This window comes from Parasteatoda tepidariorum, chromosome 7 (assembly GCF_982258835.1).
Source record: "Parasteatoda tepidariorum strain Cologne lab strain chromosome 7, Ptep-v5.0, whole genome shotgun sequence".
Taxonomy (NCBI): domain Eukaryota; kingdom Metazoa; phylum Arthropoda; class Arachnida; order Araneae; family Theridiidae; genus Parasteatoda; species Parasteatoda tepidariorum.
In genome coordinates, this window is record NC_141761.1 from 108229335 (window position 1) to 108251036 (window position 21702).

The 21702-nt window shown below is 33.2% G+C and overlaps 2 protein-coding genes across 3 annotated transcripts in view; one reads left to right on the top strand and one right to left on the bottom strand.

The window, feature by feature from the left end:
- LOC107449704 (semaphorin-2A) overlaps window positions 1-21702 on the top strand; it is a 328119-nt gene that overhangs the window by 243699 nt on the left and 62718 nt on the right. The window lies entirely within an intron of this gene.
- LOC147807378 (uncharacterized) lies at window positions 11641-20102 on the bottom strand. Its single transcript, XM_087168462.1, has 3 exons — window positions 18621-20102; window positions 14608-16612; window positions 11641-14550 (listed from the first exon to the last, which is right to left on the bottom strand). Exon 3 carries the CDS (start codon window positions 13535-13537, stop codon window positions 12914-12916), a length of 624 nt encoding a protein of 207 aa, XP_087024588.1. The 5' UTR covers window positions 13538-14550; window positions 14608-16612; window positions 18621-20102; the 3' UTR covers window positions 11641-12913.

Below are 21702 nucleotides of genomic sequence, written 5' to 3' on the forward strand. Positions count from 1 at the left end.
GGTGGAAAAAATTGTTTTAAAAAAATAAATATGTAAAAACTTTTTTTTTTCATTAAATTTTTATTCCATTTTTTTAAAATTCAAACAAAGCTCTGATAAAATATATTAGTAATGGTTAATACTATTTAAAAACAAACTAAAAGTACTTAATATTAGAAAAAGTAACTAAAGTACTTAATATTTCTAACTAAAATGGTTGAAATAATAATATAATTATTGCAAACTAATCACTGAAAATATAAACTCATAGTTGTCAAGCCTAATACTTTCATAAATTTGTTAAGACACTGTCGCAATGTGTCGGTTAGAAATCAAGTGAGGAAAGAATTAATTTGAATCAGGAAACATAAGATAGTAATAATAAGTTACTCTTGGCTAAATAAGTCTTTCTTCCTTATTTATATGCACGAATAACACATTTGATAGAAAATTTAAAAGTTTTTCTATTTAAATAAACATCAAAATAAAAGGATAATCAATTTACATACTGAAAAGTTTTAATACGAATAATATAAAAGTTTTGCGTCACTTCAATTTAGTCCTTTTTTTTTACACATAAAATTTATTTGCTGGATTTTGATTCCTGCTGTAGAATTATTTAACTTAAGAAATGTTGATTGAACCTTTAATATTGCTAGGGGACTGAGCCCCCTGTTCGCTGACGCTCTCCAACCCCGATGATTGCTTCGCAATAATTGATGTTTCTTGGCATGAAACAGTTGCAATCATTCAACTAAAAATATATGCATTAAAAAGAACACTTGTCCCGCCACTTTCCACGTCCAAATATTTCCCTTATGATACTGTTAATATCTATTAATGAACATAAATCATTTTTTTAAGTTATCGTTTTTTGAAATAGCATTTAAAATTAAAAGTATATTGTTATAACAAATTTAGTGAGTTGACAACTGTAATTTAATATTTTTGATTACCAAACGAACGGATGTATATTTAAAATAAAATTTTTGCATTCATCACTTTCTGCATGAAGTTGAAAGTTAAGTTCTGAATCATTTAACGAATCTCTTGGGTAGACTATACTTGAGGGTGCCCTTTGATTCTCGCCAAGTTGTGATCGCGGTTGATCGCCAAGTTGGGCGATGTTGAAACCCAATCGTGATTCTGATTGGTTTAGATTTTAACGTTATTTATAAATGTTCAACGGTATATGTAATTTCAGAAGTCCGTTAGTTCTACGTTGGATACCGGCTGGTAAGATTACTTTTGAATCTGGTCTATAAGATCGAAGGTATGTGGGCAGTCATAAAAAAGGATTTAAGAAAAAAATGTGACCTCTAGTACAGACGCCATTTTCGATTCGTATTTCGTCTAATTTATGTGTCGATGGAGGTGCACAGATTCTATTCATGATAAATTTAGACAGTATCTGTTAATAGATAATTCTGTGCACCTAAATCTGAGAATATTCAAGCTTAATAAAGAAGTGAGTTGTTTTTTTCCTTTTCTTTCTGCTCCTACTCCATTAATTTTTGCTTCGATTCAAAATCCTTTTTATTGGGTTTATTAATTTTGCTTATATTGGGTTCATTGCAAGTTTTGCCGATGTTTTGTTGAAATTTTCCAATGTTTTATTGAAATATCATTATGTTTTGGCCGCCATTCCTGTTACCACCATGTTCCGCTCAAACAGGAATAACGCCAAACATAAGTCGCCAATTTCGCCAAGGGGCACCCTCAAGTATATTTTTCCCGAATCTCTTTAACGGTAATTCATATTAGTATATTTAATGCAGTTTGCACCTGAGAATAATAATTGTAAAACTGTTCATGAGATCAGACACCGAACTAAATAACTTTATCCCTAAAATGTAATTTAGAATTACGTTATCCTAATAATAATAAAAACAATCCTCTTAAATTCTTAATTTAGATAGCAAACAAAATCAAAAACGTAATAATAACAGTGCAGGTAAATACCTTTAAATTAAGGATGCAAAAATATTCACAGTAGAACAATACCTTTATAACTTATATCAGTTTTATACTGATGACAGCCGAACCAATATGAAAATGAATGTGGGAAAACTGGATCCTACCATGTGATTTTCCGGCCAATAAAAATGTACCAACAACAATGGAGAACTGCGACACCATCATTAGATGTTTATATATAGTTAGATTACGGAAATTTATCTTACTTATTAATAACTCTGCCGTGGAATAACAACGAAACTTTAAAAATTTGAAAAATCTCAAAAACATCTCTTTTTAGCCCTTTCAGAAATGTTACTTTCCTGATAAAAATGTAAGTTTTGTAGCATTAATAATAAAGATGGTTTTTCGCTTAGTTGACGATAAACCAGATAACCAACACTCAACCCTTCTATCGGGCGATCCTTTTTAGAAAAGAGCTTTTCATTTATCCGCAACGCATCATTTGATTTCCCATCAATTTCTCCACACATAAATTCCCTACCACTTTCATAAATATTAAAAATGTACCTTTATCCAAGCAGTCTTGCGTGCCTCCTTGCAATTTCGGTTTACTACAATTTAGCCATCATTCATTTCCAAGTTTTGATACTTTACGAAACTTAATCGAACTTTTATGTCCATCATGTTTGGCTGAGGAATTGATTTACCTGTTTGTCTGGATTTTATATTAAAAATTGTCTGGATTGGTTTAACGCTCTCAGCCCTGTTCTTCTTGGTTAAATCTATTTTTCGAAGACACTATCGTCAAATGAAATAACGCCTGTTTCGCTATTTTCATAATTGCTGTGGTGATTAGTCAGCTTATGTTTAGCCAGCGCCCTCCTCGCTGGATTCTAAAAATGGCGCAAAACGTTAATGCGAAGAAAAGCCACAAATTTGTGAACATAAAAAGCATTTTTGATCTAGTTTTATAATATCTAGAAAATTACTTCTAAGCTTCATTAAGCCGCGAGGGCTCAGGGGATAGAGCGTTCGCCTTCCGATAAGGCGAACCGTGTTCGAATTCCGGCGATAGCTGGTCGATACAAATTTCGCACCCGGCTTGCACCTACCACAGTCCTGTCGAAATATCTTCAGTGGTAGACGTATCATGGGTTAGAGTCCCCTTGCCGTCAAGCTAACCGTGGGAGGTTCTCGTGGTCTTCCTCTCCATGTAACGCAAATGCGGGTTAGTTCCATCAAAAAGTCCTCCGCGAAGGCAAATTTCTCCTAATACTTGGTCCAGATGTTCCCTTGCTTTCTGAATTGGGTTTAAAATTACAAGGCTGCAGAGTTGAACATTAGTAGTCGTGAACTCAAAAATTGGGTCGGCAGTTCAACGGCGGTTATATTTTTTAAAAAAAGTATACCGTTAGGTTACGGAGTTCCGCTATATAATACTTTACATGGGTCGGCTGTTCAACGACGGTTATAAAATAAAGCAGTTATACCATGCACATTTCTTTGGTTACCGTAGGCTTATGGTGTCTTGCCATATAAATTTCTATGGTTACCAAAAAGTTCTCCATGAAAGCAAATTTCTCCCAATTCTTGATCCAGGACTTCCCTTGTCTTCTGGATTGGGTTCAAAATTACAAGACTATGGAGTTGAACATTGGATTGGTAGTCGTAAACACAAAAATTAGGTCGGCGGTTCAACTATGGTTTTAAAATTGTTTTGTACTTTTTAACATTATTTTATTATAAAGACCCTCTCCCCCATATTTCCTATTTTGTCAACTGAAACTGAATTTTTTTTTTCTCCATTGGAAAGGAGAGGGGATTCAGTTTTAATCTTAACATACAGCTCTAGCAAATGCTTAATTTTCAGTCGTTGTCCTGCAACTTCAAATTCCTCAAACGACAAATTAGTTGCCTTAGTAACTGTTAAATCTCCCTCATCTATTCTAATGGGAACTATAGGGAATCTCCCATATATGTTGTCTTTGAGTATTTTGAAACAGAAATAATCTAATAAATGTTGAATCTATTAACAATTTATGAACAGAGAATTGAATTAAGCGAATGCAGTTCGAGTAATTTGACATTAAAATGATGCTGATTAGATTATTTCTTTCTAATTTCCAGGAAATATTGCTACTGTGTATAACTTTTTTTTCTCACTCTCTTAGCCATTGCTGAAATGCGTGAATTAGAATGTCAATAGTAATTTCTTTCGAAATATTTATTATTGATTGAATTTAAATTATAGTCTGCGTCATAAATTCCACACGCCTACAAAATTCAATAAATCATTTAATAATGGAGTTCTAATACATCTCCTATAAAATGTATCTTTTTTGAAGTATTACTACTGTGAATAATTGTTTTGTTTTTCCTTAAGTAATTTAGGAATGTAAATTAGAAAGTCAAAGCAAGATATAATATTTAATATATTTGTCGAATTCTGAATATTATTCAGGATTTTCATTAGTATCTAAATTATAAAATATTTCGTGATATGTGCTCAGATTAATGTAAAGGTTTTTTTCATGCTTTGACATAAACCATAGTATCTTGTTATCATGTTTTATTTAGTCAGTAATCGGGTTTATCCGTACAACGTTTTAAACAAAATTTTTCATCAGCGTATTTATTTCTCTCTTGTGCTAGCCAAAAATGATCTGCGCTACAATTTGGAAACACCTGAGAAATTTCATTTTAATTCCCATCTAAACTTTAAAAAGTGAACTGGACATTGATTAATTAATTTGGAAAAGTTTTTAAGTTAAAGCAACATTTTTTGGTTTCAAAATTTCCAACAATGTTCTCTTTTTATAAGTTAACTAAAAGTAATCCTGGCTACCATTTAGAAATAACCATAAAAATTTGTTTTTAATTCTCCTTTAAACATTAGAAGGTGAACATAGGCGACAACAGAAGAAATGTTTTATTGAGTCGATAATATGTTTCATCCGTACAACGTTTCAAAGTAAATTTTTCAACAATGTATTTATTTCTCTCTTGTGTTAATCAAAAATGATATGCGTTACAATTTGGAGGCACCATAAAAATTTCATTTTAATTTCTATCTAAACTTTAAAAAGTGAACTGGACATTGATTGATTAATCTGGACACCGTTTTAAAAGTTATAGCAAAAACGTTTTTGGTTTCAAAATTTCCAACAATGTTCTCTTTTTAAGTTAACTAAAAGTAATCCATTTACAAGCAACCCTAAGAATTTAATTTTTAATTCCCCTTTAAACATTAGAAAGTGAACATAGGCAACAACAAAAGAAAAAAGACATATTTTAATTAAATCCGTACCCATAAGATTTAAACTTTTGTGTGCTGCATGGGTTATAGGGAGAGAAACTCATCTGGTAGGGTGTTCACGCGTGTCCATTGCGTGACGAGATCACATTAGTCCTCAGGGGGGCCCCGTGAATGAATTTTCAAAAATATATCTATGCTCTGCACTGGAATGATATAATTACCTGATAGGAGTTGCTCTAATTTGTTTTCATCATCATTAACTGCTTTACAGGAATTATTTATATCTCTTTTGAAAAAAGGTTTTCACTAAAGCCTTGTTTTATTTTAGCTAGTTAATTATTTCATTTTAATAATCCCCCCTTGTTTAAAAGGAAATATTTATGCTCTGCGATTCACCTTGAGTTGGAGAGAAAAGTGTATGCATTTTTAAAACTGTGGTAAAAGAGTTGCTTAAAAGGGTTAGCCAAAATGGTAGAATGGTTTGTTTTAGTCACTCATTTGAGAATAAATACGAAGAGGGCATTGAAGTATTAAAATTTTAATTGTATACTGCCCCGTAATGACTGCCCTTAATATGACAGGGGTGACAGTTAAGTAAATTGAGTTGCTGGTCGGAAGGTACATTCCCTTGACAAATTATTCGACGCACTATAAGATTCTGTGTAAAATCTTAATTATCAGGTGATACACTATACAGCTTTATTGTTTTTAAGTTACTGAAACCGGTTTGCACTTGTTTATGTTCGTGTATCACTGGCTTAACATTGAAATGTAATACGTTAAATATAAATACAAATAGGAAGTATATGAAAAATCTCCTGAATTAAAACCCATTACATGTATGTTTAAATATAAAAGTATTGCATTTAAACACGTGCAAAGCATGTCATTATTAAAACACTACAGTGTGTCTAATAATTTGGTCTAATTATTATAATATACTAAGGCAGGAGTAGATAGGCGTCTTCGAATATGAAAATAAGATATTCTTTCAAGAAAATAAAAATAATGGATTCAAGTGTTCATCGAGGAATTGGGCCTGTACTTCTCTTTGAAGTACGTACGTCTTTCCATCTTTGTTTACAACTGTCTTCTTACTCATTTTTTGTCATGTGTGCTGGAGGTGAGTCTAAAGGATTTTCCTTTGCTTCTCACAACAGGGATTAGCTTTCAGGGACTGGCACACTAATATAATACCTGATGTAATAAATACTCTATATTTATATAATATATCGTCCAACTTATCCAATAGTCTAATTTTTATTATGTATCGTCTAATTTAACCCATTGATAGACTAACGTAAACAAGTGCAAACCACGTAAAAACAATACAGCTGTATAGTATCACCTGATAATTAAGATTTTACATAGAATCTCTTAGTGCGTCTAATAATTTGGCCAGAGACTGTATATGTATAGTAAGATATTGATTTTGATAAATTAATTTAAGAATAAAAGCCCGTCTAAGAAGCTATACCATAAGAGTTTTTTTTAAATCGAAAGTTTTAAAAAAATTTTAAATCTATGCATTGACTTTCGTCATTCGGGTATCAGAAGTGTGGAGATGCCCTACTCTCTCAGAGGCACTATAGAATGTGAACTGTCTCTAACCGGGATTCGAACAAGGGACCTTTCTGAGATGAGGTCAGTTCTGTAACCACTATACAGTTCTGTCGGCGATAAAGGGGATTGTTAAGCAAACTTATATTTTGATATTCTCCTTTTTCTTACATTTATTTATTTAGAGTTTAAAAATTTCTATAAATCAAAAATTTTAAACACTATTTCTTGAGCCACGATGACTCAGGGGACAGAGCGTTCGCCTTCCAACGAACTGAACCGGTTTCGAATCCCTGCAATGGCTGGTCTCTGTGAATCCGCATCCGACTCGCAACGACCACAGTGCTAACGTGACATATCCTCAATGGTAGACGGATCATGGGTTAGAGTCCCTTTACGGCCAGGCTAACCGTGGGAGGTTTTCGTTTTCTTCCTCTCCGTGTAACGCTAATGCAGGTTAGTTCCATCAAAAAAGTCCTGCATGAAGGCAAAATTTCTCCCAATACTTGATCCAGGAGTTGCCTTGTCTTCTGGACTGGGTTCAAAATGACAATGCTACGGAGTCGAACATTAGTAGTCGTAAACCCAAAAATTGGGTCGGCTGTTCAACGGAATTTATAAAATAAAATAAAACACTATTTCTTAAGCGATCTTTTATTAGGATTTTTCAGCACGTATTGTTTTTATTGTAATATAGAATTTGTGATAAATATAAGCCCCGCTCTCGAAAGAAACCAAATTATTCTATCTAATTCAATAAGCACTTTTGCGATCGTTTGCCCATCTGTTCCATGGACAACCCCTGCCATCCCCCCCAATGAATGAGGAGTCAAACCGGGAGCAAGGTGCCACGCCATAAATCATAACTAGATTTGTGAGTGCTGTTTATATGCGTTTGTAGCGCAGGGCGTGGCTGAACCGCCAGCCTCACTCTGCTATATTATATAGGCAGTGGTCACGCAATTCCCCCTTCCCCTCTTTTGCATACACCCTCCCCTCTATTTCATATCTTCATCAATAGAACTGGAGGGGGGAGGCGAAAGTCCACTCTTTGAAGGGGGAAAGAAAAAACAAATTAATGCCAGGCCTTATAGGAAAAGGGTGTTCGTGTACATAAAAGTGGGATGTTCCGGGCCAAGTTTCCCATGAATGTGTCTTTTATTGAGGAGATTGGCAGTAAGAGCATGTGGGGACTCGTAAAATAACTATTTTCCTAAAATTACTTTTTTTTTTCCTTTGTGCATTTGGGTTTTATTAGTTGCCCATTAAATCTTCTGTGCGGGAAACTAATTGGTAAAAGCTTATCTTGAACTCGCCCATGCCAACTTTTAGAACACAATTCGAATTCATTTTCGAACAGCTATCTTTTTTTTTTAAATATGTGTAACTTCTGCATGAACCGCTGTTGTCCACGCTTTACTTCAAGACCCGTTAATGCGCACCTATCCTATCTGAGCTGCAAAATTAACTAGGTTGATCCGTTAAAGTCTGACATCGGGGGTTTTCCGCTTCTTTAAAAGAACTTCATAATCGTGCGCAAACATTTTTCGATTAGCTTAAAAAGTTTTCGAGATACAGCGAATTACGCAAAAAATAAAATTAACATTAAGGGGTCCAAACTTTAGAGCGCTCTCCTGACCAAACTTTTGGGACCACACCTCCCGGATTGCGATTACCCCCTATATTTTGAGGATCAAAAATCTCAATCCGTCGTAGAAAAAGGTATGTTTATTCAGAGAAAGTATGTTTTTGTGCCTGATTTCGTAATTTTAAATATCGTCTGCACTTATTAGTTCGCATATTTGAGATAACCCCCTCGAGCCATTAAGTCCTAGAAGGTGAAGGTTCGAAGATTAGATCAAAAATTAATCAGAGTGGTCCTTTTTTTTTCTTTTTCTTTTTTTTTCACTGCACACACTCAGAAAAAAATCTGTCAAACTTTTCACCCTAATCATTCATACCTTAAGCAAGCTTGCAAATTTGCTGCAATAAAGAGTTACGTTGAACCGAGTTGAATCATAGCATCGTTCAAATGTCCAGGATAACATGGCTCTGTCCAAAATTTCTACCTGTATATGATGTATGAAAGCTGTTCTCTCCCCCTTCTATATTTTTTATTCATTCCATTTTGTAGAAATTTTACTCGCTAGTCATGTGTTCTTAAGAGAATGCTTTACTATTTTTCTTCTTTTCATGGTAAATTCTGTTTCATCACCGTTGAAGTTTAGGTAAAGTTTCAAATGGTTTTTCACAATATACAAACAAATTATGGCAATCAGGATTACGCAATTAATCCTACCTTAATTTGTTTGTATTTTGATATTTTAAAAATATTTTTTCAGCATTTAAATCTTTAGGCATCACCTGAACATGGTGCGTATCGTTTTTAAAAACGGCTTAAAGGTGCTTATTTTCGATTTTCGTTTTATAAAAACCCATAAAGGTGCTAATTTCATAAAAAGTGCTTTATTTTCCCTTTTCGAAAATGAGATTTTTTTTTTTCTCTACCATGTTGATTTTTGCCCACGTATTATGCAGAAGCGTGGTTAACGCAAGGTTCTATTCAACGTTTTCACAATTCATTCAACCACAATCCATTTCGGCGTACCGTCGGTCCGCAACGTATGATAGCGCCAATTATGTTACATATTTGATGAAATACTTTGGAGTCCGCGTGTACTTCTGCTGAGCTTAATTCGGTGAGATTATTGCACTTTCATGTGCAACTCTGCTGCATTTTGCAAGATATTCTCCATTTCAGGCTTCATTTTCCTTCCTCTGAATTCGAACCGAAAAATCTCTCGATATGGTGGCTAATATAATCAAGAAAAAGAGTTCTTTGTCAGAAACTACTTATTTTATCACGATCATGTAAAGTCTTTGAAAGTTATTTTGCATTTTTTCAATGTATATAGTGCTTAAAAAAAATTTAAGAGTGCTTGAAAGGTGCTTCTTTTTTGTTGAGAGATTTGGCTACGCACCCTGCTAAATTCACATTTCTTATACTTTGAATAGTAAGTAAGTTCTGTAAGTGAATGTGAATTTGCAATGAAAGTCTTCTCGCACTGTTTAGCATCCTCTTACTCTTAAGGGGGTGTAGATTAAGAACCCTGCCGATGAACTATTCAATTCCTATTTGACTCTATTCAATTCCTATTTCTAGATAATATAGAATAAGGAAGTTCTCTGTTTAAGCAATTTCAATATGGATTCGTTAGATTTAAATTGTTCTTTTAGCATCCCATCTTACGCCTGACTGAAATTATTCCATCGTTTCATTAACTTTCCAAACATTGTTTTCAAATTACTCGAATGTTCACTGGTGACGTCCAACCAACAATCCTCTATCACCCCGAGAAGGAACGAAACCCCCCCTCCCGATCTTCAAACATTTCATGCCAGAACGAATAATTGAATAACCTGGTCGCCCTGGTCAACCCACACTCTCATGAATAGAGAAGCTGGCAGTTGACCGAATCTAATGATGGTCGCTAGTTGGGTCAGGCATAGGGGGAGGAGGAGATTAATCAAGTGCCAATTAGCTGGACATGATGATTAGTGTTGCTCGGGGGGATGGCCCATGTATTGAAGACTACCGAAATTAGAGTTTTCTCCTGTGTCGTGACCAACTGCAGATGAACATACCTGATGCCAGGTAGACCGTCTGAGATTTTAAAAGCAATTTTGAATTAGCTCTTTTGAAATTCGTTGTTATTGTATCTGTAATTTAGAGCTTAAAATATATTTTGGTCTGTAATTAGGCTTAAATATTTGAAAAGGTTTTTTTTTTTTTCAATTTTACGTGGTTGATAGAAACATTGTAAAATTTAAGTTCATTGTGAGGTATTAAACCAATGTTTTAGAAAAAGGTTACTACAATAATGGATTCTTTTATTTATCACTAAGAACAAAATTATTTGCTTCAATATATAGATTTTTTTTTTTTTCAATATCGTCTGCAGATTCTGTTGATCATTGTACTTTAACTAAACTAATGTTGGTAAGTACCCAAATCTGACGAAAAAAAAGTATGTTAATACAAAGAAAGCAAAAACAAAAAACAAAAATCGTATGTTTAGGAATCTGATTTCGTAACTTAAAATATCGTCTCAGGGTGCGTAGCGTTTTAAAAAGTGCCTAAAGGTCTTATTTTTTATTTTTAAAAATCCTTAAAGGTGCTTTTTTTGGTGGGTGTTTTTAAAAAGTGCTTAATTCGCCCTTATCGAAAATGTTTTCACAAATCATTCAAACACAATGCATTTCGGCGTACCGTCTTTCCGTAGCGTATGAAAGCGCCAATCATTTTACATGTTTGATGAAATGCTTGCGGGTCCGCATGTGCATATACTCAGCTGGATTCAGTGGGAATTATTTTTGCACTATCATGCTCTGCTGCATTTTGCAAGAAATTCTCAATTTACGACTTCATTTTTCCTCCCTCTGAAATAGAACCGAAAAATATATCTTTTTATGGTGGTTAATGTAATCAAGAAAAATAGTTCTTTGGCAGAAGTTAGTTATTTTATGATGATCATGTAAAGTCTTTGAAAATTATTTTGCATTTTGTTAATGTATATAGTGCTTAAAAATATTTTTAGTGCTCTTAAAAGTAGTTAGAATGTGCTTATTTTTTTGTTGAAAGATTGGCTGCGCACCCTGTCGTCTGCACCAATGTGCTATAGCACTTTTAAATTTAAATCTTCAAATCATTACATTTTGTCTGAGAACGTGATAATCCGATCATTAGATCAAAAGTTATTCAGGGTGATCCGTTTTTTTTTTTCCGTACCGCATTTAATGTACAGCAAATATAGATCTAATATAATTCAATCCATTTCGAAATGTAGATATAGTTGATGGTAAGAAATAACAACCGTCATATTACTTAACTGTTTAGAAAGATATTTTCCATAAACATTTCGGGTGATAATGAATAGTGTGAACAAATATTGGATGTGCAAAAAAAAAGATATTAATAATAATAATTGAATGATCAACATTGAAAGGGGAAATAATCTTCTGCGAGTGTTAAAGATGCTATCAGAGGAAAATTATTTTTATACTCTCTCTCCCTCTCTTTTTAGCCAATATAAAAAGGGTTTTTGGATAAAGGGAGACATCTGTGTTTGCCTTCTCCCCAGACAGAAACTAAACTAAACAAGAAGTCCCTCTTTTAAAAGAGACGAGTTGAGTTGTATTCTTTGTGGAATCTTTTTCATCGATACGAGGCGGCGACACGTCTCTAATTGAGATTATCTAGAAAAGGTTTCTCCGTTCCTTTTTTGAATTTCTTCTTCCTTTCTTTCGGTGGGAAAAAAAGAAGAAATTATCAGCTCCTGTTTTTAGCTTTTTCCTATTTCCCCCCTCCTCCCCTTGTTAGTCTTGCCTATTAACTGACTGGTGGCAAAGAATTTTTTCCTTCCTAATCTTTTTCTCTCTCTTCACTTTTTCCTAGTTTTGTGATGCTTGTTTGCTTTTTCGTTTTAAAAATCGTGTCGGGAATTTTATTTCAAAAAATGGTATACCCTATGGGATTTCTGCGCTGTGATTAGATAGACATGTGATTCGAAGGTGATTCGTTTAGTAATGTACATATTTAGATGTCTTAATTTCGTGATCATTTACCTTTTGCTATTATACATTTTTGTGAGCTACTCAATGAAATTAGACCTGTTGATGTATGGAATTTCACTACATAATCTACTTAAATTACTCACTAACATCTTAATGCAGCATGCTGGAATCATTCATGTCCTTACATAGCGGCTTATGTTTGATAACCTGACCTAACTTTATCAACTGAATATGCTGTATTTCTCTTACTAATTTATATCTCAGTTTCCGCTCTATCAGTTTGATTCACATTTTTTTCCTACACAAGGAACGTGTGTTTCATTTTCGACTTTACCAATGTAATTTCCTCTTTTCCTACTTAGGGAACATACACCGAGGGACCAAATTATTATAACCACCCCCTCACTACACTGTTGGACCACCTTTAGCCCGTATTACTTCTCAAATTCTTCTTGGCATAGATTCTATGAGATGTTGGTTGGGGAATTTTGACCCCATATCCGATGAACAGCACTTTTCAGTTTCGTCAGATCCAGCAGTCTGATGCCCCCTTCAATCTCATCCCACATATTCTTAATTGGATTGAAATCTGGTGATTGTGTAGGCCAACGAAGCAAGGTAAAGTCACCGCCATGTTCTTAGAACCATCTGACAACAATACGAGCTGTATGACAAGAAACATTGTCTTGCTGAATTTATCCATCCCCGGCAGAGTACACCATTCACATAACAGGATGTACTTGATCTACGATAATACTTGAATACCCTTGGGCATTCAGACTTTGTTCCACTGGGATCAAACGAGCTATGCAATGCCGAAAAAATATCACCCAAACCATAACATTGCCTCCACCAGCTTGAACTACAGCTACAGTTGGGATCCAAACTTCCGTGCTGAACCCTTCCATCTTCACGATGTAATTGAAAACGCGTTTCATCTGACAATATGACCCTTTTCCAATCATCTACTGTCCAATCCTTATGCTCCTTTGCAAACTGAAAACGTCTGCTCTTGTTCAAGGCTGTCAGTAGAGGTTTTCGAACAGGTCGTCGGCTCCCATAGCCTATATGGGGCAATATGCGGAGCACAGTTCTTTCAGAGACGTTCTCAGTTGCACCTACATTAAGATTCCTCGCTATTTGACGTACTGTTAATTTTCTGTTGGACCGGACAATTCTGGTGAGTCTCCTTTCAGTTCGAGCATTCAGTAGCCTGTGACGACCACAACTGCTTGTCTCTGTACACATTAAAAACTGCTGTTCTCGAACACTTCACAAGAGCAACCGTTTTGCTGATACTGGTTCCGACACACAATCATCCCGCATTCAAACTCAGTTAAATCGCGTTTTTTGCCCATTTCTCCGAGCGTAACAAAGTGCAATGGATGGTTCGCTTGCCTTGCATTCTCTTTTTGTAGCTATCTCGCCCTCTAGCGGCAACATTGTGGCGCAATAGCTCATTTTTCATAAAACTATCAGGTGGTCATAATAATTGGTATGTGAATTCTCCTTTCCAACTGCTGTATAAGTTGCTTTCGTTCGCTTTTTTCGAAACGATACCTTATGTTAGAATACTGGTAATCTGTCTCATGAGTACGCATAATGGTAGTATACAGATAAATGATTGTTTGTTTAATTCTTGCCTCTATCTGTTGAATTCTTTTGATTTCTGCTTTCTTTATCTTAACTTGTCATTACGGGCGATATTAGCTGAAATCTCACATTTTCTGCCCAGTGGACGTATGTTTTAATTTTCATCATAAATGCGTCATATGGATAGGTAGGGGTCTGGCGGATGTTATATGGGTTTAATTTATAGATTGACAATATCTATTGGATTTTCACAATTATCATTGACAATAACACCGATTCACAACTATCATCGCCTGTAAACAGATTGTTTATGATCTGGCAGTCTTTTTTTTTCTTTTCTTCACTTGGATCTTTTTTTTTTCCTTTTTACCCATTGGTTTTTTAGGAGATTATCTGGTTTTCCAAGAAATCGTGCTCTCATTTATTATGATTATATACATATGTTACAGTGAATGACCGAAATCTAGAGAATGTCGACTTTCACCGGTGAATGTCAGCAATCCCATAGTCGCTTTGATGAATGCCAGAAATATTTTTTATATCCGATTTGATATTAATTTATTCGTTGATATTATTCTATTTATTCGATATTTTAATATCTGCTGAGGATAGATTAGGAGAAACATCAGTGTTCGGAGTACCGGTAAAATGCATACTGGGCAGTGGCACTTGACATTAAAGAAACATCGATGCATACCGTGTGAATGTATACCAGGCAGTGACACTGAACCTTAAAGCTTCAAAGTAGAGAATACCGGACAAATGTATACCGGGTAATGACTAGTGTGCAACTAGACTGATATATATTCCTGACATTTACCAACGCGACTATGTGAATGTTAACATTCACCGGTGCGAGTCAACAACTACCAATTTCGGTGTTTAACAGTAACACATAGTTCGGAAAAAGACGAAACTGACATTAAAAAAAATTTTCAATTTGACTTACTTAAAAAGAATTACTAAGTATAGATCGGTGGTCCAAACTAAATTTACACAAGACATTTTAAAAACAAAACAAACTTTAATATGATATGATGATAACCAGTATTATAAGAGCTGACATTTCCCCTTGCTTTTACATTCCTCAAATTATAAAATCATAATGACACGCAAAAAGAAAAATATGTAATTGAATTAATGGGAGAGCACCATCTGGTGGCTTTCCGAGACATTACTGTAATAAATAAATGTAATCCTCGAGAAAGAGTTAAAATGTAATGTTGCAGATCATCCTTTTTATTTTATTTTACTTTTTAGAGTCTGACTTAGAATATAAGCAATAGACACGAAGACGATATTCTAAAAATATTTCTTAGCTAGTTAAAATATAAAGTTTTTTTTTTTTTTTTTTTTTTTAAGAAAAAAATCTTTGTCTTAGAAATTTATTGTTCATAGCTCAACTTAAACTTCTGATTTATTTTTTTAAAATTTTGTCGAATCTGTTACATATAAGCTCCATTATTGCTAGATAACAAATCACTTGTGAAAAAAGAAATTTCTAAATGCTTAATATTCGTCTATTACGAGAAATATTCTTAACATTAATGTTTTATAATGGCATTTATTTTTGTGATCTTGTCCGCCTTTTAAGATTACAAAAAAGGGGGACTTCCTTCAGAGTAAAAGGAAGGTCTGCTTGCAATAAAACCGATGTGGGTGTGCCAGTCTCCCCCATTCATTCTTATTCCCCGCAACACCATCCAATGATGCATATTCCAGCAGAAGACATGGAATTCAGATCCTGCAAGATGAAGAGCCGATTTAAAGCAAAATGGCGCTCAGTCACGAAGGGTTTTCAAACATCGCGAGTGCCCATTAAAGTGAGGGTTCATGCAGTTATGTGTGATTTATATGACTGCATTTCGAGAATATTTCCTCCTTTCTGAGCACGATCGAAACTGAAACTAACTCTGTATTTTTCTTCTGTGTGATTAATTGCTTTCATCAAGGATGTCGTATCCTTGTTTGATTGGAGATATGCGATTGGAATTGTTCCTTCAATTCTGACGCACTTTGTCAACGGAGAATTATAGTTTCGTGTTAGGTGCTGGCATTGATTTCGCCCATTCAGTTACTACATTAGTGTGTTTAAGATCACCGGTGTCCACAGCATTAAGGTCTATCTCCGTTCAGGTGGTTACATTTAATGCCATATCATTTTAATTGATAGGTTTAATATTGCTTTGCTGACTAACTCTGACTGCACTAAAACTGTTTCTGTTTTTGGATGATTTCTGATTATAATTATCATCATCAACGATGTTGTCTCTTTGTTAGTACGTTCAATTCTGACGCACTTTGTCAACGGAGAGTTATAGTTTCTTGTTAGGTGCTGCAATTGATATCTCCCATTTTGTTTTTCAATTGCTACATTAGTGTGTTTAAGATCCCCGATTTCCATAACATTAAGGTCTATCTGCGTTCAGATGAATACATTTAATGCCGTGTCATTTTAATTGGTAGGTTATTGCTTTGCTGACTAACTCTGACCGTACTAAAACTTTTTTTGTATGATTCCTGATTGCAATAATCTATTATCAAGGATGCTGTCTCTTTGTTTGACGGAATTGTTTCTTCAATTCTGATGCACTTTGTCAACGGAGAATTATAGTTTCGTGTTAGGTGCTTGCATTGATTTCACCCATTTTCTTCAGTTACTTTCATATAGATACATTTAATGCCATATCATTTTAATTGGTAGGTTTAATATTGCTTTGCTGACTAACTCTTGACTAGGACTGGGCGATATTAGAAATTATATATCGTGATATATCGTCAGTTTTGCATCGCGATATAGCGATGTATCGCGATATAGTATTTTTGAATTTCATTTACTTTAAGGCACAGAAAGTCAGATTTCTATCAAGACTTCATACGCATATTGATTTAAATCAATTTATAAATTTGAAAATATATATGTTTTGCTAAAGAAAGATATTAAATAAATTGACTAAGATGTACAAATCTTACTTAAAATATTTATTGAAAAAATGTGTGTAGATACAGAACGAAATATTTGCACTTCTTTATCGTTTATAAGGTATAAGCAGTCTTAATTTTAGTTAACCCCTAAAACACCCTTAATGAAAAAAAATATTGTTATTAAACAAAAGCTGATTTTAAAATTTCAAAATATATTTTAATTAAAATAAAAGTTAGATTGACTAAAAGCCGAAGTTTAAAATTAAAAATGTTCGAATTTTAAACTAAAAAGTAAGCATAAGATTTGTAATAATTTCTTAAAATTTTCGTTCGCTGAAAGATTTCTCAGTTTAAAAATAAAAAGGGAATTTTATAAAGATATCTAGCTGAAATTATTGAAAGAAAATTAAAAAAATTAAAAAAAAAGCTTGTTAAGAAATTCATTATACACTTAAAACAAAGTGTTAAAAATATTTTTTTTTTTTAAAAAAAAGAAACTTTTTTTAACAAATCAATATTTGCTTGTACTATTATGCGCAAATAATTACAGAATTATTAAGTTCGATCGTAATGTTCAAATTCTTAATGAAGAAGTAAACACAAGTTTTGTTATATTTTCTAAAAATGATCACGCAAATAACAAAAGATTTCTTAGTTTAAAAATAAAAAAATAAATAAAAGTGAAATTTATCAATATATTTACCTAACAGCATAGGAACAAAATTTAAAAAATAAGTTCGTTAAAAAATTATTTGTATGCTTAAAACAAAGAGCTAAATAAATTTTAGAAAAAAAAATGCTTCTTAAACACTATTTTTATTATTATTTCATATAAATAATTAAATTAAATTAAATAATGACCGAATTATGAACGAAAAACAAAGTAAGGCAAAGTTTCTTAATTAAATTCTTAAAAATAAAAACAAAAGAATTGTGATATTCGGTAATATATTTAGCTAATTAACTAATAATATAAAACGAAAATTAAAAAAAAATAATGATTTTACTCTCTAATAAAACGAAGTAGTAATTGATAAAAAAAAAAAAGAAATGAAAAAAATTCGCAAACTTTTCAAATTCTTTTGAACAAATAAAGTTTATTGACTTATGTCCAAAAAATAAGTTTTGTTTTAACTTTATTTCTAAAAATAAAAACAACTCAAGATTTATAAATTTAAAATCAGTAATAGAAGCCCATTAAATTATTAGAAGTTTTATCCGAAAGGTTTTTAATAAATTAAAAGAAAGCAAAAAAATAACCTAACAAATTTATTTACTTTGTAATTTAATTCCTTATGGGTGCCTTAAATTAGATTTCCGATAATTTTCACATTTAAAAATATAAAAAAAGTTTGGTCAGAAAATAAATAAAAAACTTACCTAATTAATGAAGAAACTTTTCTTTATAAATTCTTTTCAATAATAGATTGCGTTCAGAACAAGGTTACGACGGCGATCACGAAGTTAATCCCATTGAAAATAATCTACAAGAAACGATTTCAAATCGCGAAGTTGCGAAAACGAACATGTGATATAACGATATAAGGTCTCAAAAGTGATTCTGATTCTACCGCTCATCAGTCAAGGCCGTCTCAACATAACGAAACAATATCGTCTTCCACAGCGCGAGTTGGCATCGGAACGTAAGAGAAAGTCCTTGCGTGTATCGCTATATCGTTATATCGTCTTCTTCACTCGACAGCTTAAATCAGATTTCTGATGCATCGCTTGGAATGAAAGTCGCTGTATCGGTTTGCCGATGTAGGCGTTAAATCGATATGTCGCGATATATCGATTTATAGCCCAGTCCTACTCTTGACTGTACTAAAACTGCTTTTTTGGTTTTGGATGATTTCTGATTATAATAATCTTTCATCAACGCAGGGTGCGACTTCGCCTAATTGAAGCCCCGGGCAAAAACTTTTTTGGGGCTCCCCTCTGCTTCAGTAATGAAGAACAGAACATTGTGGAGATATTTAAATTTTTCACCTAATTATAAATAACAAGAAAATTGACTAAAACCTAAAATAGCTATAAAGTGCACACACCCCCCCCCCTCTCCAATGGTCAGACGAAATATTGTTCTGTCCATTTGATTGATTTTCTGACAATTCTATGTCCATCAGGCTGAATGCAGTTTTCTAACTGTTAACTTTGTAGCAGCGAAAAATTAAGCGTTTACTATCAAGCAGCGAAAAATTTAGATCCTTGCTGACATTAAGTGGGAATTCAGCTGAATTTGCAAAATTACGATGGCTCGATTAAGCCAATCAGAAGCCTGTATTTTTGTAAACATATCACATTTTATGATAAGTAAAAATACAGGCTTTTGATTGGCCAAATTTGTGCACATTAATTTCGAGAATTTACCTGCATAACGCCCTAAAAATCCATGGATTTACGAAATGTAGATTGTGTTCGTACTATAGATTAATGAAGAAGCCAACATAAAACTGATGGATTTTACACTGTAGTGATATTTTGTTTTTAAAAAAAATTCATTAAAGAGGGAAACGTTAAATAAACTTTCTATTCGATTTTGGGGCCCCTCTGAGGTAGGCAGGGCAACTGAACCCCCAGGGCAACTGCCCCGTATGCCCTGCCTTAGTCTGACTCTACATCTACAATGTCGTCTCTTAGTTGGATGGAATTGTTCCTTCAATTCTGACGCACTTTGAAGCTAAATATTCCCAGAACTTTCATTTTTCGCCAAAATAGACGTCAATGTAGCCGAGCTTTCCACAGGAAATATATTAGGCGTATTTTTTTTACCAGAATTAGACTTATGACGGTTTTCTTTTCTTTTTATTTATTTATTTTAATTTTTTTATTCATATATTTCTTATTTAACTTATTATTTGAGGTTCGTCTGAAATAGTCAGCCGTGTAAACTGAGAACAATCACAAAATTATCCAAATATTTTCCATTATTTATCATGCATTTTGTTTCAAAAATAAATGTTTGGTCGTGATTATCACTGCCTTTGAAGTAACGCACAAAATGCATTTCAAAACGGAAAAGCTCATGGCTCAATCAATTCTATTCATAGTCTATAAATCAATGACTCAAAATATTAATTTAAAATTACTTAATTCAACACAACAAATCTTCTTCATCAAATTAAAATCGTAAAAAGAAAAGAAAAAACATTTTGCATGTGTCCTCTCAGCTGTGAAACCAAATCATTTCACAGCTGTGACTTCATATTTATTAACGAACTTTTAATCATCCCCCCCCCCCAGATAGAACATATTCCTTTAGGGGATGTGAAATCATTAAACGAAGAAAAAAAAAGAAGAGGGGGAACGCTAAGTGCGCACCTCAAGCTATCTCAATGATGTTTTAAAGGAGGTAAATCATATTACTTGATCTCACGATTGCGAGGTGATGGTGTGTGTGTGGGGGGGGATGATGTGACATGCCTACTCCCCGCTTGGACAGCAGCATGTGACAGGTAGCGTGGACATCCATTAGCTGCATTCCCCGAGGGCATAAAAAGTTGGATGACACATTAAAACAAAGAAAAATATCTTTAGGTTTTAGGGCGACACTGTCTTCATCAATCCTAATTCATGATTTTGAACATTATGGGTTTACGTTTTGCCTCCAAGAATTATCCCAATTCCTGATTTTGAGCATTACGGGTCTGTGTTTTGCCTCTAAAATTTATCCCGATTCATAATTTTGAGCATTATTAGTTTGCTTTCTGCGTCGTACAATTGTCCTTCTATTGATTTCATTATTTCAACTTTTCTGTGTCATTGAATTTTCTATACTAAATGCCCAATGAAGAAAAAAATGTTTTACATATTCGTCAATATGCAAATAATAATAAAAATGACCGATATGAGAAAAATTGTTTACATATTCTTTAATATGAACACAAGATATTTCGAGATATCAGGAATCATCAAATTCGGGAAGTAACAGTTAGTAAGGTTCGTCTGTTTTTATACGTAATCTAGACCGTGAGAGGTTCAATTCCTTACGTGACAATCATAAATTATAGTGTATTACCCCATCATCTATATAATTCTTACATGCAACTATTATATAACACTTGACAAATAAGTAAAATATTGGATACCTTCTGTAAACCGTATCCAATGAAACATGTTTTGAATTGAGTATGGCGATATATATCGAATATTTAGCCAATTACATCATTTTTAATATATATATATATATATATATATATATATATATATATATATATATATATATATATATATATATATATATATATATATATATATATATATATATAAAACGTCGTTGCCGAGTGGAAGGATAAAAACAGATCTTAAGCAGGGAAAGAGGGTGCAAAATTTATTTACCAATTATTAGAGTGAGAACAGCTATAAAAGTGGACACGAAATCGTTGTGCTCCTCAATAAAAGTTAGGGAAAATCTTGCAAAGTAAATTCGCAAAATGTTTCATTTTAGGGAATAAGGGAAAAATTAGTAATTGTTATTGGTCTGTTAAAAGGGTCCAGGGAAAAAGTCTTTCCCACGAATTAGTTAGAGGGATAATCGCCAGAATGATAATTAATGCATACTTGAACTAAAAATATATTAAAAGACAGGATGTGGTTTTTATAGTGTGAGAAAGAGCTTTTCGTTTTGAATAATAAATTAAGAAAGGAGGATATATATATAGTTGTAAATATACGTAGTACATACATAATTTAAAGTAATTCTATAAAGTTACAATTACACATTTCCTTACGTGGTCAATATACGTGATAATATTACGTGGTCAATATATTCAATTATTGATCTTTTTTTAGAATTTTATGGACTTTTCCTCGACTTAATATATAAATAAGTATCTAACATTGCTAACTATATCTATACTAAAACTAACTTAATTACTATATTTTGGGCAAACTAA